Raw genomic sequence first — 18,766 nt, 5'->3', positions numbered from 1 at the left:
GTATGTGTATTTAATATTGCTAAACTGTTCTCCACTCCATTTTCTATATGAGGGTACTGGTTTCTCAGTATCTTTGTCACGCTCCTCTCCCTATGACTCAAGAATATCCAGTCTCCTCCCTTCATTCTTCTTTTGGTGAAAATGATCTCAGTTACAGGAGCTCCAGTCTCATGTAGTCACTGATTGGTTTTCTTTTTTCTCCTAAACTGATTTCAACTTGGGAAACACATTTTAAAAAGGCTTAGATTCTGGTTCTCTTTTAGCTATAATCTGCCAAAATGTAACCCAGGATGGGACAAGCTCCAAAGACAAAACTAAGTTCTTGATTTATATTATAGTCATAGCATGTTTCATCTTCCATTTATAGCTGCACTGTACAAAACAGTAGCTATTAGTAAGATGTGGCTATTAACATTAAAATTAATTATGATCAAAAATTCAGTTTCTTAGTTGAACTTGTTAAAGTTACAGTCCTCAAGAGCTGCCTATGGCTAGTGGCTATTGTGTTGGACAGCATGAATATAGAACATTCCATCACTGCATAAAATTCTGTTGAACAGCACTGCTCTAAAATATAAGCTCTTGGGGCTTTTTATCTTCTCATCCCCAAAAGCACATTGTGGATATTTAATGAAAGTTGACAAAAATGCAAGCACTGAAGCAAAAGAAAGCAGAAAAAAAGTTTAATTTTTAGATGAGATATTCCAGGTGCTTTTGTAAGAACTTAACTCAGTCATTCTATACAGAACATACAATCATTTCAACATACAAGTTACTCCACTTTGAATACTCTATGTTAAAGTTAAAAAGTTTCTAGTTTAAAGTTTAAAAGGCTTTGTCTTGTTTCCAAGGATAATGAGGCAATATGCTTATTAAAACACTAGTTTGCAGAATTTAGTACATTTTAAGTAGTTCATTAATGTTCTTCATCTGTAACTTAAAAGTTAAACCTGAGGAATTAGAATTTTTATTATCAGAACTGCATAGCAAAACCATGTCCAGATAATAGACATACCAAATAATCTATAGATCAAGATAACTTGAAAACCATTTAATAAATCCAATTTAAAGCAAAACATTTTAGGAGAGATACTAAATGATATCTAGGTTAGCAAAGTTTTGAAATGCTTCATATTTTTTTAATGCAACAAAAGCTGTCAAATGTTAAGTGGACACATACACCTAATATCATTTATCCCATGACAACAAACTGCTGAATATTTGGTTGTTCGGAAATAATTATTTGGGCTAAATTCACTCTGCATGTGGCACTGAGCAGTCATAAATTGAAAGTGCAAATGCCTGAATGGAAACATAGCTTAAATCATTTACTTATGTTACTATTCTACATTGACACACTAATGCTGTGAGAGATGTTTACAACTGTACAAAGTCTTGATATAGATGTAATCAGCTTGATGAGAAAATACAAAAAGGCCACAGGTCATACACAAACTAAAGAATGTTAAAGGGCATTTTGTTCAGGTAGGTTTTGTTTTTTTTTTTTTTGAAGTCCTTGTGATACCACTTTAAGCACATGCTTTATTTAAACAAAGAGCATCTAGAAGAATTGCAACACTTAAATCCATTATTAACTGAAAATAATACCTTACATTTACACAGCATTTTACTGTGTTGAAACAATTTCACATACTCCATTTCATTTATTTCTCACAAATTCTCACAAATGTGAGGTAAGCTGAACAAGTTACAACTATTTTATGTAAGGCAGTGGAGGCCCAAAGATGAGAAATGATTTATGTAGAGGTCATAGATCTAGTTAGTCTATGTATAGTAGAGCTAAGGTGATTAATTTTAAATTTAATTAATTACTTCAAAACAAATGAAACCAAAATACTTTTTATATTATATCCAAAAATTTTAAAGACTATTGGTTTTTAATGTAAATTGCTCCAAAACTTTATTATATATCTTACAGTATGAATTAGTTATAAATTTGATTTTAGAGTCTCCCTTAGATGGTAAATCAGACTCCATGCTTTGGTACCTTAGAGATATTGAAAGTGTTAAAAAACATACACATGGATTCTTCTTGCCCTTCGGCTCTCCAAAAATTTCCAATACTAATACTAATAAAAAGGCCTTTTAACCACTCACTTACAATATGACTTATCTTAAAACTGGTCCAAACTTATGAAGCTCCAAGCCAAGGCAAACACATTCACCCATCTTCTGCCCACATACTGTGAAATCCTCCACATGCCCATTCCCAAGGACCAACTTACAGTGAATGGGTATCATTAAGAAAATATATCAGGTTAAACTAACATAGCTCAAATGATTATGAATCAAAAGTCAGTACCTTATATTGACCCAGAAATAATAAATACTGTTTTAATTTAGTAATTGGGTAGTCTGAGGAGAAAAGTACCATGGCAATCTCTATTATTTTATTTATAAGCCAGTACTAACCTTTATATGGCAAGACCAACAACATCTTTTCAATAAAAACAACATATACCAAATGCAATCCATTTAAACTCCAAATTACTCAAAAAGCTTTACGTATTTACATTAATCAAATATTTTGGGTAACAAAGCATATCAGGTCACAAATATTTGCATAATGTGAATACTGTAAGATACACACAAAACTAAAACTATACTGAACATGAGGTAATCGTTCTTTAATGATAAAGGAAACATTCATGATCTATTATAATGTTCCAGTACCAGCAATATGAAATGTACATTTGGGTTAAAAATAGCAAATAACTTTATAGTTATTTGGGTGTTGAGTAAATGTGTGCTGACTATACACTTCCCTAAAAGAATATATCCAGTTTAAAATAAAATCAAGGAAGAAAGTTTTCTAGACCCATTTTATGTGACTATATAAAAGTGAACCATATTATAAGTAGTTAATTTGAATTTTTTATAAACTATAAAATTACTTTTTAGAATTTCTGACTTATTAACAAAACATTGTTTTTAACATACAAACTTTGTCACACTCCTCGAAAGTAGCAAAACTATATGCACAGTAAATCAAACTTCACTAATTATGGAAATCTTAAATACAAAGCATGGCTGCCATATTGCACTTAAATATCTGTTGTATGAATTAGCCGATGAATGGACACTGATCTAATAAATGTGGGTTTTTTAAAAAAGAATTGTGTTTAAAAAAATTTAAAATAAAAAGAATTATGATGATTTGAAAATACAGTCCTTAGTATTTTTAGCCTGGAATCCACAATATTTTATAGTAAGAAGTCTACAGTGTCCTCTTCCAGAATTAATACTCTTTGAAATAATCATTTCCCATGTATATCCTTTTCCAATTTTTTCCATGTTTTCAAAAGAAACAAAAATAACTATAATTTTAGAAGGATAGGTAAACCATGAAATGGAGTATGTTAGCCTTATTAAACTCTCATTACAAATTATTTACTTTTATTATTTGTACCACCAAAGATCAGTCACAAAAAATTCAAATTATACATGATACTGTTCATACTTTAATAAATGAGCAAATAAAACCAAGCCAATGTGTTTCTTTAAATGATAACATAGGAAAAAATTACTGTTTGCAGAACAAAGTAGGCCACATCTAGCTACAGAGTGGCAGTTAACGGTTTGTCGACATGGTACAGATGCCATCAATAAAACCCACGTCCAGACAGGCATACCTCTAATACTTTCATTTTGTTTACACCTGGAACCTTCAAAGAATCACTGGATATTAAATTTCTATGTGCACTCAGTTATTAAATGCTTGATATATACATATTTACCAAAAGTTAAAGACATATGTGACATGGTAAGCCCAAATAGTCAAAATGAATTCTAAAAAAATTCTTTTCTAAAGTGCTTAAGGCAATTCCTTCATTTCTTTATCCAGTTTACTAAAACTGGTTTGGGATTCAACTGCTAAAAGGGAAATGCAATTCTAAATGCCTGTTTTTATAAGACAATTTTTTTATACCTGTGATACATCCATTACCATCAACCTCTCATGCATTTCTTTTACAGAAAGCAATCATGTTTGGCCTGCCAAAACAAACAGTAAATAAACTAATAAAAAATGTCTGAAAGGGTATACTATCTTCCCATAATACATTAAATTGAGCAAAAAGGCTCAATATTTTTTAATTCAAATGACAATGAGAATGTTAACAGTTACCTTAATGTGAGACTATTTAAATAGGCACTATCGTTGATTATTTTCTAGTTCGAAAATGAGGGTGGCAAACTCTTCCAGTTTAACTTAACATACAAACTTAAAACCCTACACGTTTTATTCTTTATATTTAGAGACCTTTAAGAAGAAGTAGAGTAAGAGGGAAACCTCAGATTCTTATTTTGAAGTAATAATTGTTATTACTTCAAATGAATTTTCCAAATGAGTATTAGAAAGTTTTATATGAAGGGCTTCACATGATGGCATGAGCACAGGAAAGACTCATGCGCACTCCTCCAGCCCGACTGATATCCCTGCTCCTCCATACCCCTGCAGCAGAAGGCCCTCAGCAGTGTAACATAATGGTCTCTGGCTTAAATATCAGTTGACGCCGCCTGGGGCATGGAGCAGGAGCACGCTCAGAGGAAGAAGGCACTGAATTAAAGAGAAGACACAATTACATAAGATCGAATAATAAAAAATTTTATACAAGAATTTCTGGCTTTTTCTGTGTCATTTTTGCTAAAATATACATATGTAACTGTTCACATTAAAGCAGCTCTACCACTAAATTACTGCTTTCAGATTTGACTCCATGAAAGAGAATTGTAACTTCCTGTTTCCTTAGGTCCTGGAATAATCCCACTGTAGGGAACAGAACACATAAAATTTTTTTTCAAAATCTCTAGGAAGATCAAAAACCAAAATTATACTTGTTTGGAGAATCAAAAGGATATCTATTGACATATTTCATTCTCTCAATTGCCTTACAGTCGTTAAAACTACCAATATGTCATGAGACAATGGTGCAGATATAAATGTCTTCTGGAAAAATAATACCCAGTTCAAATAAAATTTCTCATTTAGGTTTGTTTTACCAATGAACAAAACATCCTATAAGTAAGCAGTAAGCAGTAAACTTTAAGAGAGAATGAGCTATACCTATTCCACAGGCCTTTCTGTAAAAGACAACTCAGCTATAAGCAGCAATAGTCACTTCTTGGGAGAAGGCTCTCACAACAATACACTTAAAATGAGAATGAAAGAAAGTCAACATGAGAAAGAAAAATTCAGAGACCACTTAAAAATGCTCAAGGGATCCTTAAATACTGTAATCACAACTTTCAGTTTGGCTCAAGGAACTTGTATTACAAATTTTAACCAATTTTTAAAAAAATAGGTATGTTCTGCTCAATAACCATGGGTTTTACTCTTTGTTTAATACATTTTCCCTAAGTTTGGGAAAGATTCTTCTATGAAGATTTTTGGAAGAATTATACCCCTTTAGAAAATAAATGAATGTTGCAGAAGGACTGAAAGAAAAATAACCTCTGAAGAGTAATGTTTGAAAAATTCATGTGGCAAATAAGTCAGAGATATGTAGACATTTTTCAAAACACTTGTTTAAACCATTCCAAATCTTATTAAAAAGCAGACATAAATGACTTCAGTATAGTTTCAGGCACCTCTCTTTATAAACTATCCTTCTGAGATAAAACTTAAATGGTGTAGGTTTTTCTACCTTATATGTAACTTCAATAACATTTCATTCCTACTTGAAGTATTAAATATCAGTATAATTATCAATTATTACCAAATTCAAGTGGGAATTTTACCAAGATAACCATTAAAGGTAGTATTAAACTAGACAACAAAATCAGAAAATAGAAAGCTTTAAAAATCTTATCCATCATCCAAAATGATGGAATGAAAAGAAGTCTAATTGAACAAGGCAACATATAAAGCATATCGCTTTGCCACTGTTAGTGCAGCAGGTAAAAAACTGAAGTATCGGTGATTTTAAGCTACTATGTCTAGAAACTCTTCTATCCACTCTATTTTGAGTTTTAACCACAAGAGAAATATCACGGTATCTGGAAAAGAGAAAATGATACACAATCTAGTCAGTAAACAAAAGAGGATAATTTAGCAAAACTCAACCTACTTACAAAAGGAGAAAAATAAACCATTGTAAGAAAACCTTTTTAGCATCCCCAACCAATTATTTCAATTTTTAGAAAACCTTAGAAGACTGTATTTTTTTTTTAAAGCTTCAGTGTAAGAATGTAGTAATAGGTAGTGATGAGATAAAGAAAAAGTATAGAGAAAAGACGACAGCTTTAAATGCTTTCCTCTCAGGTCCTAGGGCTACCATATGTAACTAAACATATTAGAAGAGCCAAAGTAATCCAAGAAACCCAAAAGTGAGTTTCTATTTAACTATTTAAACACTGCCTTTCTTCCCATTTATTCTTCAAAACATCAGTTTCTTGCTTTCGTATCTGCTTGCTTGATGATACTGCACAGTAGGTTCCCGTGAGTACTTTGCATTAGATGCTTAATGCTAACACATTCCAGGCCTTAAAGCAGAGCGTAACCATCCTGATTTCCACCACTCACAAATTTCTGTGATTAGTAACTGCACAGAAAAGGTCACCCAAACAGAACGGGGGTAAACATATTCTGAGTAAGCATTACTGAGTAACATTGTTTAGGCTGCTAGTTGAACCAGTCATTCCATTTTCACTTTTCTGAAGTGTTCTCACAGCACTTGGAACCTGCATCCCAGTATTCAAAGAAAGTCCACCACACCAAACCTGAGAAAAGACAAAACAAAGCTTCAGCCAGCTTTCAAATCAAATTGGAACTTAGGTGATCCTTAAAGTTCCATTTGAAAGGCAAAATACCACATATGTGAACGTTAACAAGTTCCAAACTGATAACCTTCATATTTGAACCAAGGGGAAGCGGAAAGGCTAACCTGAGTCTTTTAGAACCACCGAGGCCAGAGGAAGTCTTTGTGGTAGCTAGCAGAATCCACTGGAGCTGCATATAATAGAAGGAACTAAGGACTGCAGAAATTTAGAGATTAAATTTTTTTTTAAAGATTCTATTATTTATTTTAACAGAGAGAGACACAGCAAGAGAGGGAACACAGAGGGAGTGGGAGAGGGAGAAGCAGGCTTCCCGCGGAGCAGGGAGCCCGATGCGGGGCTCGATCCCAGAACCCAGGGATCATGACCTGAGACGAAGGCAGACGCTTAATGACTGAGCCACCCAGGCACCCCTAGAGATTAAATTTTTAGGATTAATAGGCAAAAGACAATGACTATTATTACTGATGCCAAACATCACAACCGGGGGCGCCTGGGTGGCTCAGTCATTAAGCACCTGCCTTCAGCTCGGGTCATGATCCCAGGGTCCTGGGATCCAGCCGCACATTGGGCTCCCTGCTCAGCAGGGAGCCTGCTTCTCCCTCTCCCGCTCTCCCCTGCTTGTGTTCCCTCTCTCACTGTCTCTCTCTGTCAAATAAATAAATAAAATCTTTTAAAAAAAGAAAATAAACTTTACAACCAAGAGAAGTGCCCAAAGAGTCAATTTCCTCATCCCAATTTTCTTTAGATTGTGATAATGAAGTGTGGCCTGAAACTATAGGAATCTAACACTCCTGTGTTAACAGAGTAAAATCCATTATCTTCTTCCCTAACTTGTTAACAATAAGAACCTTTTGTAATTCTTTAAATAAGGAAAATGTAAACAGCAATATCCAGATAAACCATATTGCCATAGTCTATTAATTATCATAAATGTGAATAAGTTTATGAAAGATGAAACTGCTTCGCTTGTAAACAGAGTAGGTATCATTCAATAAGATGAATGACAACTGATTTGGAACAGACTCAAATGAATTAAAATATGAAAGAATGGATCATTTAAATTATCATCAATGCCTGGTTTGTAGCCGACATAGCTTGAGACAAGGGACCTCCTAGAAACTGTTGAAGTATTCCCATCTTCAATTATATCCTAAAGTGTTTAGTATTTACTAAGTGATTACAGTAATGTACCAAAGAATTCATTGACCTGTGAAATTTATAGCTGTATGATTAACATTCCAAATTTTTAAAACTAGCAAGTTCAGTAATAACTCGCAAAACACAAAAGCAGCTCTGTGATTATAAAACCACTATATTGGGCGCCTGGGTGGCTCAGTTGGTTAAGCGACTGCCTTCGGCTCAGGTCATGATCCTGGAGTCCCGGGATCGAGTCCCACATCGGGCTCCCTGCTCGGCAGGGAGTCTGCTTCTCCCTCTGACCCTCTTCCCTCTCATGCTCTCTATTTCTCATTCTCTCTCTCTCAAATAAAAAAATAAAATCTTAAAAAAAAAAAACCACTATATTACTTTTGTGGAAATTATTTAAGTGATTTACAAACCTATTTACTCAAAACATCTAGCACAAAGGTGCAAGGGCAAATCAATGAAGAAAGGTTAGTCTTTTTCAGTAAGTGGCACTAGAATACTTGGAATCCATATGCAAAAAAATAGATCTCAAACCATACCTGGTACCATATACAAAAAAAATAACTCAAAGTGGATCACAGACCTAAATGTAAAACCTAAAACCATAAAACTTTAGGAAGAATGCAAAAGAAAATCTTTGTGAACTTGAGTTAGGCAATGCATGATCCATAAAAGAAAAGAAATGGATAAACAGGATTTCATTAAAATGAAAAACTTCTCATCAAAATGTTCAAAAAATGAGAAAAGCCACAAACTGGGAGAAAATATTTGCAAAACAGTTTTTTGATAAGGGACTCATATCCATCATACATAAAGAAATCTTAAAACTCATTAATGAGAAAACAAGTAACCCAATAAAAAATGAACAAATAGTAGATACTTAACCAAAGAAACTATACAAATGGCAAATAAGCACACGAAAAAATGTTCAAAATCATTTGTCCTTAGGAAAATACAAGTTAAAACCACAATGAAATACCATTACATGCCTATTAAAATTGCTGAACAACAAGAAATTTGACAATATCAAGTAACGGCAAGGATGTAGTAAACTTTCATATATTGCTAGTAGGAATGCAAAAGTCATACAGCCACTTTGGAAAACATTTTGGTAGTTTCTGTTAAAGTTAAACATGCACTTTCAAGTGATCTAATAACCTCACTCCTAGGTATTTACCCAAGAGACATGAAAATGAATATTCACATAAAAACCCATTTGCGAATGTTTACAGTGCCTTTATTCAAAATTGCCAAAAACTGAAAAGAATCCAAAAGTCCTTCAACTGGTGAGTATATATCATATCCACTAGAAGGACTAAAACTTAAAAAAGATACTACCAAATGTTGATAAAGATGTGGAAGAATCAAACTCTAATATACTGCTAGCAATTAATTAGTATAACTAACAACTCTAAAAAACCCTACGAGAGTTGATTACACACATATCATACCATCTAGCAACTCCAATCTTAGTTACATACCCTGATGGAAATATATACACACATTTACCAAAAGACATGATAAGAATATTCATAGACATTATTCTAAATGTCCCCAAGGGGAGACCACTCAAGAACCCAATGATATATAAATGATGAAAGAGTCATATAATGGAGAACTATACATATAAATACAATGGGAAGCTACATAAGAATGAATACCACCACAGAGAACATGGATAAATCTCACAAACATAATGTTGAACCAAAAAGATATTGTAGGATTCAATATACAAAGTTGAAAAGGAGGCAAAATGAATTTATGGTATTAAAATTCAAGATAGTAACCACTTTGCTAGCTGACCAGCAGGGGCCAGAAACAAGCACAAGGGGGCTTATGGGATTCTGGTTATGTTCCATTTCTTGATCTAGACACTGGTTACAAAAATGTGTGTAGTCCTGTGAGATTCATCAAACTGCAATCTTATAATTTGCATACTTTTATGTAATAATATTTACTTCAATAAAAATACCAAAAATATACAGACAATCACAGATTTGGGAAAGGTAGATTAGGGAAAGAGGGAAGAATATGAAAAAAAAAAAAAGATGTTTGGCTATCCCAAATATATAGCATAGATTGTTCTCCTTAAAGTTATCAAACCAAATAAAATATAAATTGGTACTAACCATGAAACCAGGTAGTACTGGCTGAGTAAATTTCATCTTAAAGGAATACAACAACTGTTTTGAGCTTGCATCATAGAAAGAAAGTTGACCTAAAAGGAAAAAAAAAAGCCTTATTACACAAAAACATTTAATTAAATCTAACATATCATCATGGGTAAATGTAATAATACATAGTTTGGCACTTTTTTTGGTTACAAAGTATAAGGACTAGACTCAGAAATTCTCACTTGAAAGTCAGTAATCAGTAGTAGACGTGTGTAAGAAAAAGCCCAAATCTAGTTTTCTTTCCTGATTTTCAGGATCTCCACAGTGCTTCCATAATCTGACACTACTCTTACTTATTCAACTATAAACTATTTATTTTATCATTATTTAACAAATGTTTTCCTTAACTCAGTAAAAACCAGGCTATTTCTTCTTCCTTTTTACTATAACCAGCCTTTGTACCCAAATCCTATCATCATTTAAGGCTTACTTTATTAAACCTTGTCTTCTAAACACTTGAAGCCATACTCATTTCAGTCTCTGATATCATAATTATCACTGCTTCAGTTTTGTTTGTTTTTAAAATACCCTCAGTCTTTCAACATGACCCTGCAACTAAAATAACTGTCTTTCTGACCACCTAACTGTCCAACCTGATGGCCTCCTTACATCTGTTACCACTTCTTGAAATTCTTGTCCCATGACTTCTCTGTATCTCTAACCCTGAGGATATCTTCTGTCTCCTTTTCTCCTATTCTGAATGTAGATGCTTGTCCAGGTTCTGTGTTCTCTCTACAATGTTCCCTTAATGACTCAGCTGCCACCAAACAGAGAAGAGAAACTAATATTTATGTCTACCATTAAAGCATTGGGTTCTTTATATACAGTACATCAAAACGTTAAGCAACCTATGTGTGGTCACAAAGTAAACAGCAGAGCAGTAACATTTAACTGTTCTTCAGTAGCCACTCTGTGATGCTGTGTCTTAACATTTAGCTTCAGCTCTACTTCTCTTCTGAGTCCTAACACTGAATTTCTAAGTATAAGCCAGTCATGCCACACAGTTGTCCTGCTGGCACCTCCTCTTTCCCCAGGACTATGTTCCCCATGCTGCAGATGACATACCATCCTCTTGACCACACTGGCTGGAATCTCAGTCATCTTCAACTCTTCTTTGTTTGCTCTCCAATTCATATTTAGCTATTGAGTCCTATGAATTCTACTTCTCAGAACCACCAAATCCATTCCTCTGGATTCCCCACTGCTCAGGCCCTTGTTACTATGAATCACTCAACAAACACTTATTAAGGACTTACTAGGGGCACCTGGGTGACTCAGTCATTAAGGATCTGCCTTCAGCTCAGGTCATGATCCCAGGTCCTGGGATCGAGCCCCGCATCCGGCTTCCTCCCTGCTCAGCAGGAAGCCTGCTTCTCCCTCTCCCACTCCCCCTGCTTGTGTTCCCTCTCTCCTCTCTGTCAAATAAATAAATAAAATCTTAAAAAAGGGGGGGGGCTTACTAGGTAAAAGCACTTGCCAGGCAATAAGGATATAATACCTAACAAGACAAACATGGTCCTGCTTACACTGCTCGAAGACTGACTCCTGAGAAGTCTTACTCTATGTTTGCAATCTCTTCCACATTTAACCACTTACTCTCCAACAGTTCTAAAATTAGATCATCATCATATGACTACAGTTTTTAAAAATGCACAGAAACCCCCTTCCCTCAACTACTATAAAAAAGACAAGCCTATTACTATTTTCCAAGGCCCTCAGAATCAGATTCCATCCTACATTACTAGGGATGGTTTGGGCAATTTTTAAAGTCCATTCCAACTTGAAAAATCTGACTCCACCACTCTTTACAGGTAATAAAATAAGGTCAGGAAGGAATTAAAATGAACAGAAAAAATTTGAATGCTTAAAACAAAAATCAAGAAAATCATTCTTTCAGACTTACTAAGCATATTATAGATGAGTGCTTTTGTAAGGCTTTAGGCAAACATCACACACCCAGTCAATTCTAGAACTGAAATTATGTTTCTGATCAAATTCTAGTAGGTCAAAACACTCTGACCACCATATTAATGGAAATTGTATATAGATGATTACCAGTGAAAAGTTACCCTATGCTAGCAATTACACTTTTCACTAGTATCTTTGAGGAACCACAAAGTATGAGAAAAGAGAAGAGAAGCAAAATCTATCCTGAGAGTTGATAAAGAAAAAAAAAAGTGTCAGTAACAACATGTATCCTGAGGAAAATTATTTATCTGATTCAAAGTAAGTAAAAAAGAATGCAGCAAAACTAACATGTCATCACTAAAATTAAATCAAGCCAAAGTTAACTTTTTTCTTTTGAGTAACTAGGTAGAAGGCTCAGCAAATTATTTGGACACAATGTTACTTAAAATGGTAAAATTGGGTTTTATTAGCTTAAAGTGTCAAATTGGAAAGAAGTATCTAGGGAATTACTTTTGTTCCCTAGTTTAATAGTTTCATCTTCAAAATTTTTATAGAAGCGCCTGGGAGGCTCAGTCAGCTAAGCATCTGACTCTTGAATTCGGCTCAGGTCATGATCTCAAGGTCATGAGATTGAGCCCTGTGTTGGGCTCCACGTGGAACATAGAGCCTGCTCAAGATTCTCTCTCTCCCTCTTCTTCTGCCCTGCTCATGCTCTTTCTCTATTTCTCTCTCTCAAAAAAAAAAAGCATATATATTATGTAAATATTTTGATGACAGTAGAAAAGATGCTTATCAAATACCTAGTTCAAAAAGCTTAAGCAAATTTTACAAAAAATAAATATCAAGTTACTTTTTAGATGATCTGAACAAAAGTTTTCAAAAAGAGTGGCCAAATCTATTAAGATGAAACCATAAGAGACTCTTAACTATAGAGAACTGAGGGTTGATGGAGGGGAGGTGGGCAGGGGATGGGCTAAATTGGTGATGGACATTAAGGAAGGCACTTGTTGTGATAAGCATTGGGTGTTATACATAAGTGAGGAATCACTAAATTCAGTATCAACACTATCAGTATCACACTACATGTTAACTACCTAGAATTAAAATAAAAATTCGAAACAAAAGAGAAAAAGAAACTTAAGGACAAATGTAATATTCTTCATTTGAGTTTAAACGACAAAAACAACCCTAAACTGCCTAATATATGGGGGGGAAAGGCAATTTGACAGAACTCCATGAGAAAAGATCTACTGGATTGGGTGGCTACAAGCTCAATATAGACCAAAAGTGCTATTAAGTCATATTACTAGAAACTGTGTTGCCAAATTACATGTCTTATGATGGTCAGAAGTTGCATGATCTACTTTGAGAACCAATATTTAAGAAATATGTGGACACAGGATATAACCACAGCAGCTTATAAACTTTTGGAAAAATTAAGCTATAAGAAGAACAGCTAATGGTACAGAGAATGTATAGTCTGGAAAAAGAGCAAAAGAAGCAATGTTAATAGTTTTTAAACTTATATTATCATGTAAATGTGAATTAGGGAACATAATTCTGTGTTTCTTCAGATGACAAAATTTAAGGACAGTAGCCTCGGAAGTTATTAGGAAACAAAGCGAGTCAATTTAAGAAAAACCTTCTATTACTGAGTACTATCCAAGAGTGAAATAAGCTGCCTTCTAAGATAATGAGCTTCACATCAGAAAGTTCTTCAAGCACAGGAGTGACAACTACCTACAGAGGTAACTGTAAGAAGGATTTTATATCTATGGCAGATGGATTGGGCAATTTCTAAGGTCCATCCCAACTTGAAAAAACTGACTCCACCACTCTTTTCAGGTAATAAAATAAGGTCAGGAAGGAATTAAAATGGACAGAAAAAATTTTAATGCTTAAGACAAAAATTAAGAAAATCATTCTTTCAGACTTATTAAGCATATTATAGATGAGTGCTTTTGTAAGCCTTCAGGCAAACATCACACACCCTTCCAGTCAATTCTAGAGCTGAAATTATTTTTGTGATCAAATCCTAGTAGGTCAAATACCCTGACCACCATTATTAATGGGAACTGCATATAGACGATTACCAATGAAAAGTAGTAAAATATAAGCAACTATGACAAAATGACTTACGAGAAAATCAGTAAACTTACCCCCATCAAAATCACAAAATACACCTATTCTCTCAGGAACAGTAGCATCCAAGGCTTTGACTTTATTATTATGCTTTGCTGCAAATGTGTTCTGTAGCCAGTTGTTGACATGGATACACCAGCTAGTGTTTGTCTTTCCTAACTGGTCAAATTTCCCCAAAGTCTTGTATGCTACTCCCACACTGTAGGATTTACAATCCTTCTGGGCTTTGACCTCCCAATAATGTTGTCCACTTTCAATAGCAGTGTCTCCTGCAAAAGACCAGAAAGGTATATTTGGTTCTAACTTCTTCTTTATGAGTCACATAGATTTTTACCCATCTCTCATCTCACAAAATGGCACAAAAAATCTGATTCAGAAAAATAACCATATTAACACATGGACACTAAATGCAAAGTATTTGCTATAACTTTACTTGTATATTTACTACTAATTTTTCTGATTTATAAAAGGCTTTAGAACTTTTCTTCCTTACTATCCCCTCAGAAGATATGCATATACTCTACTGGGTATTTATCCCAAAGATACAAATGTCGGGATCCGAAGGGGTACGTGCACCCCAATGTTTATAGCAGCAATGTCCACCACAGCCAAACTGTGGAAAGAGCCAAGATGTCCATCGACAGATGAATGGATAAAGAAGATGTGGTATATATACACAATGGAATATTATGCAGCCATCAAAAGGAATGAGATCTTGCCATTTGCAACGACGTGGATGGAACTGGAGGGTGTTATGCTGAGTGAAATAAGTCAATCAGAGAAAGACATGTATCATATGACCTCGCTGATATGAGGAATTTTTAACCTCGGGAAACAAACTGAGGGTTGCTGGAGTGGTGGGGGGTGGGAGGGATGGGGTGGCTGGGTGACAGACATTGGGGAGGGTATGTGCTATGGTGAGCGCTGTGAATTGTGCAAGACTGTTGAATCACAGATCAGTACTTCTGAAACAAATAATGCAATATATGTTAAGAAAAAAAAAAGAAGAAGAAGATAGCAGGAGGGGAAGAACGAAGGGGAGTAAGTCGGAGGGGGAGACGAACCATGAGAGACGATGGACTCTGAAAAACTGAGGTTTCTAGAGGGGAGGTGGGTGGGGGGATGGGTTAGCCTGGTGATGGGTATTAAAGAGGGCACGTTCTGCATGGAGCACTGGGTGTTATGCACAAACAATGAATCATGGAACACTACATCAAAAACTAATGATGTAATGTATGGTGATTAACATAACAATAATAAAAAATGAAAAAAAAAAGATATGCATATACATAGAGCACTACATAAAATGAAGCAATCAATGATTAGACAAATTGAAACCCGCCCAAAAGTAATCAGGCTTCAAGAGGGAGAAAGTTTGGCAAATATACATTCAGTACACAGGCCACTCCCACTCTAAGTGAGCAGAAAGCCCACGAGTGTGACCGTGATGCCTTTAATATTAACTGACATAATGAAGACTATGTGTATCCTACCCAGCACTGTGTATGATTCCCCAGTGAAACGATCTCTGCTGCCTCTTACTGCTGGTGGCCTGGAGCCTATGGATGTCCGTTTGGGGGATGGTGTGCCACTTCTATATAAACAGGAAAAAAAGAAAAACAAATATTCTATGTTACAGATGTTTCACAAACTAAAATTACAAATCATGAAAGGAAACTTTGAAAAGATGTTTAATTATGTTGCACAAATAACACCATTTACTTTTATCTGAATTATTATCAGAGTTGTCAATTATAAACACTGAAATGTAAGAAGTCATCAACACAAAGCAGGCTGAACACTAATATCATGCAGACTGAACAAAGCTTAAACAAAGAACACGCAATTGATTTAAGAAACAATGCCAAAATGAGACAAGATAAAAAGGAAAACAAAAGAACCGAAAGGAAGAAAAGAACTCAAGAAAGGTAATGGATTATAGAGCTTACATTTCTTGCAGTTAAATTTAAATTTTAAAATGCAAAAATACAATTAAAATGAAAACTAAATAACCTTTTCATAAGCAGCAGGTATTTTTGTTCTGGATCTTTTCTTCTTAAAAAGAAGAAACTTAGTAAATGCCCAAATCCGTGCACAGGATAATATAAAATATCATAAAGCATTTCTCCTACTAAAATGGACAAGATTCAACCTGATCTCCCCTTACATCAAATTATATGATATGATAAACAGGACAGTATTAGGCCTTTCACTAAATCTCAAAAATGCAAACTAAATCAAAACCCAAAGATGCCTAAAAAATAACATTTCAATTATACTGAATCACTGCATTTAAAAAACAAAAAAATCATAACTTACCAGTAGTAAAGAAATAAAGGGAAAAGCATGGAGAAAAGACAAAAAACGTAACTATTAAGAGTGGCAGTTTAAATTTCAAAGAAAAGTTAAATAAGGAGGACTCTTCCATTGCAGCTTGTAGACTTCCAACCCTAAGAACATTTTTGCAAGCAGTACAACAGCTATTACTGTCCTAGGTCAAACATGATCCCTCCCACCTCTCCCCTTTAACAATACCTTTGCAGCTTGACTGTGTATAAAGTCTACCTGCACTCTAGATTGTTTTACTAGTTTCTGAAATGATCTCTTTGGCACCCAATTCATCTTGTTCACTGTTACCAGATAAATCTATGTGACACACCTACTTTAAAATCTTCAAGTATTCTTTCCTACCTACAAACAACTTAGCTTGGAATTGCAGGTTCTTCCAGAAGGCTTTTCTAGCCTTCTCACCCGCAGAGAGCAGCTAAATGTAGCAGCTAAAGTGTTCCTTAAACTCAGGCAACTTGCTTCAGTGCCTTTTCTCTTGTTCCTCCCTCTCTCAATCCAAGTCCAAATGGCATGCATTCTTCTACTTTCTTGAGAACCAGCCTAAATACTATTTTGTTAATGAAAATCTTCCAGATCTTACCAGGCTAAATAACACTTCTGAGGAATCCAGCTCCAGGCCAAAATCCTATGTGTAGCCTTTCAGGCCCAACCATAGACAATTATAAAAGGCTTTTAGTGACAAGCCTAGGAGGGCTGCCTTTCCCATACCAGACTTGGTGCATAGCTAGTTCACCACAGCTTCTGAAGGGAGATGCAATCCACCCCCACCCCAACCCAGTACTCATATGCATATCTGCATTCCTAGCTTAAGCACCTCTATTCAGAGACCCCCTTATGAGACCTTTTCAGCTGCCTCTGTATAGACCTCCTTACAGGGGACAGGGGTGAGGTGTGTAGTCTGAAGGCACTCTCTCCACTCCATCTCAATACTTTTCCACTTCTAACCTTCCCTCTTCTCCCTTCTTCTTGGCCTCAGGTCCATAAAACAACAGGAAGAGCATTCTGTTTGGGGCTCTCTTGGCAGTGAGATGACCCTCCAGATAACCACCATTTGCAATCTTTGATTTACCTGATCCTCACCCGGTGCCATTCTGTTGGGAAAAATGGAACACTGAAGAGAGCTAGCAGCCTTTCCTTTGAGGTCCCTTGCTTATACTATCACATAAGTGAATATAGGCTTGATTGTTACTTTTAGTTTGACTCAATGCCCTAACTGACCACCTTAAAACCTGGCAGCTCAAGACATCTTTCTTCCTCAAAATCCTTTATTCATGCTTACCATAACATGTAATCTCTACTTTGTATTATTATTTGATTATAGATATGTATCTTATATACACAAGCTAGGGCAAATTTCTTAAAGGCAGGAACACTATTTATCCCTATAAGACCCACCACATCCAGCTGACACCTTACATGAATAAATATTTATGGAAAGAATAAATGTATATAACATTTCAGAAGTACCCTACACATAAAATATCCTTAAAAAGGAGGAGAAAGAGAAATAATATGATCTGAACTGCTAAATACAAGCAGTCTATAAAAATCTCCAAGTGACCAAATGAAACTTCATATATAAATCCAGCAACATTTTATAATTTATAATATGCTAACGCTGAAGTCACTTTCACTAATAATGAGCAGATAAACTAGAAAAAAAGAAAATAATTTTGAAAAGGAAATACATTCTGGTTTCTGGTAAAGATATGTGCTATCTTCAAATTAGCACATTATTAATCATGCAATTTGAATTGATTCATTGAGCACTGTCCTAGTAATTTTAGCAATGACCTTTATTTTTTATCCTTGATGCTTCTGAAACTGCATGATCACTACACAATATAGAACACTTCAGGGCGCCTGGGTGGCTCAGTTGGTTGGGTGACTGCCTTCGGCTCAGGTCATGATCCTGGAGTCCCGGGATCAAGTCCCGCATTGGGCTCCCTGCTCGGCAGGGAGTCTGCTTCTCCCTCTGACCCTCTCCCCTCTCATGCTCTCTATCTCATTCTCTCTCTCAAATAAATAAAATCTTAAAAAAAAAAGAACACTTCAAACCTGCCTCGTGTCAAATACAAATAAACACAAAGCTGTAATGTTAGATATAGTGAATACAGCACAAGAAAGATGCCAGGTATAAGTAAATGTAGAAAAAAAATCAGATGAGGGAAAATAACTCAAGAAAGACTTTAAAGCAGAGCTTATTGTTTTGTTACCATATACAATATAATCTAAACAGTATGCAG

At 35.0% G+C, this 18,766-nt stretch overlaps 1 protein-coding gene across 2 annotated transcripts in view; it reads right to left on the bottom strand.

The window, feature by feature from the left end:
- Positions 1 to 702: 702 nt before the first annotated feature.
- Positions 703 to 18,766, bottom strand: part of FSD1L (fibronectin type III and SPRY domain containing 1 like) — a 68,173-nt gene continuing 50,109 nt past the window's right edge. For both annotated transcript variants that reach the window (XM_028108834.2, XM_028108835.2), the window contains 4 exons: positions 15,665 to 15,765; positions 14,189 to 14,440; positions 10,077 to 10,165; positions 703 to 6,741 (listed from right to left, as the gene is read on the bottom strand). In XM_028108834.2, coding sequence (XP_027964635.1) covers positions 6,619 to 6,741; positions 10,077 to 10,165; positions 14,189 to 14,440; positions 15,665 to 15,765 — 565 coding nt within the window. In that variant the 3' untranslated portion in view covers positions 703 to 6,618. The remainder of the gene's footprint in view (positions 6,742 to 10,076; positions 10,166 to 14,188; positions 14,441 to 15,664; positions 15,766 to 18,766) is intronic.

Source organism: Eumetopias jubatus, unplaced genomic scaffold, assembly GCF_037043125.1.
Source record: "Eumetopias jubatus isolate StellerSeaLion01/CBP00866 unplaced genomic scaffold, mEumJub1_p1.0 scaffold_15, whole genome shotgun sequence".
NCBI classification, from domain to species: Eukaryota; Metazoa; Chordata; class Mammalia; order Carnivora; family Otariidae; genus Eumetopias; species Eumetopias jubatus.
Note: the sequence above shows the minus strand (reverse complement) of the source record. Positions and strands in the feature narration are given on the sequence as shown.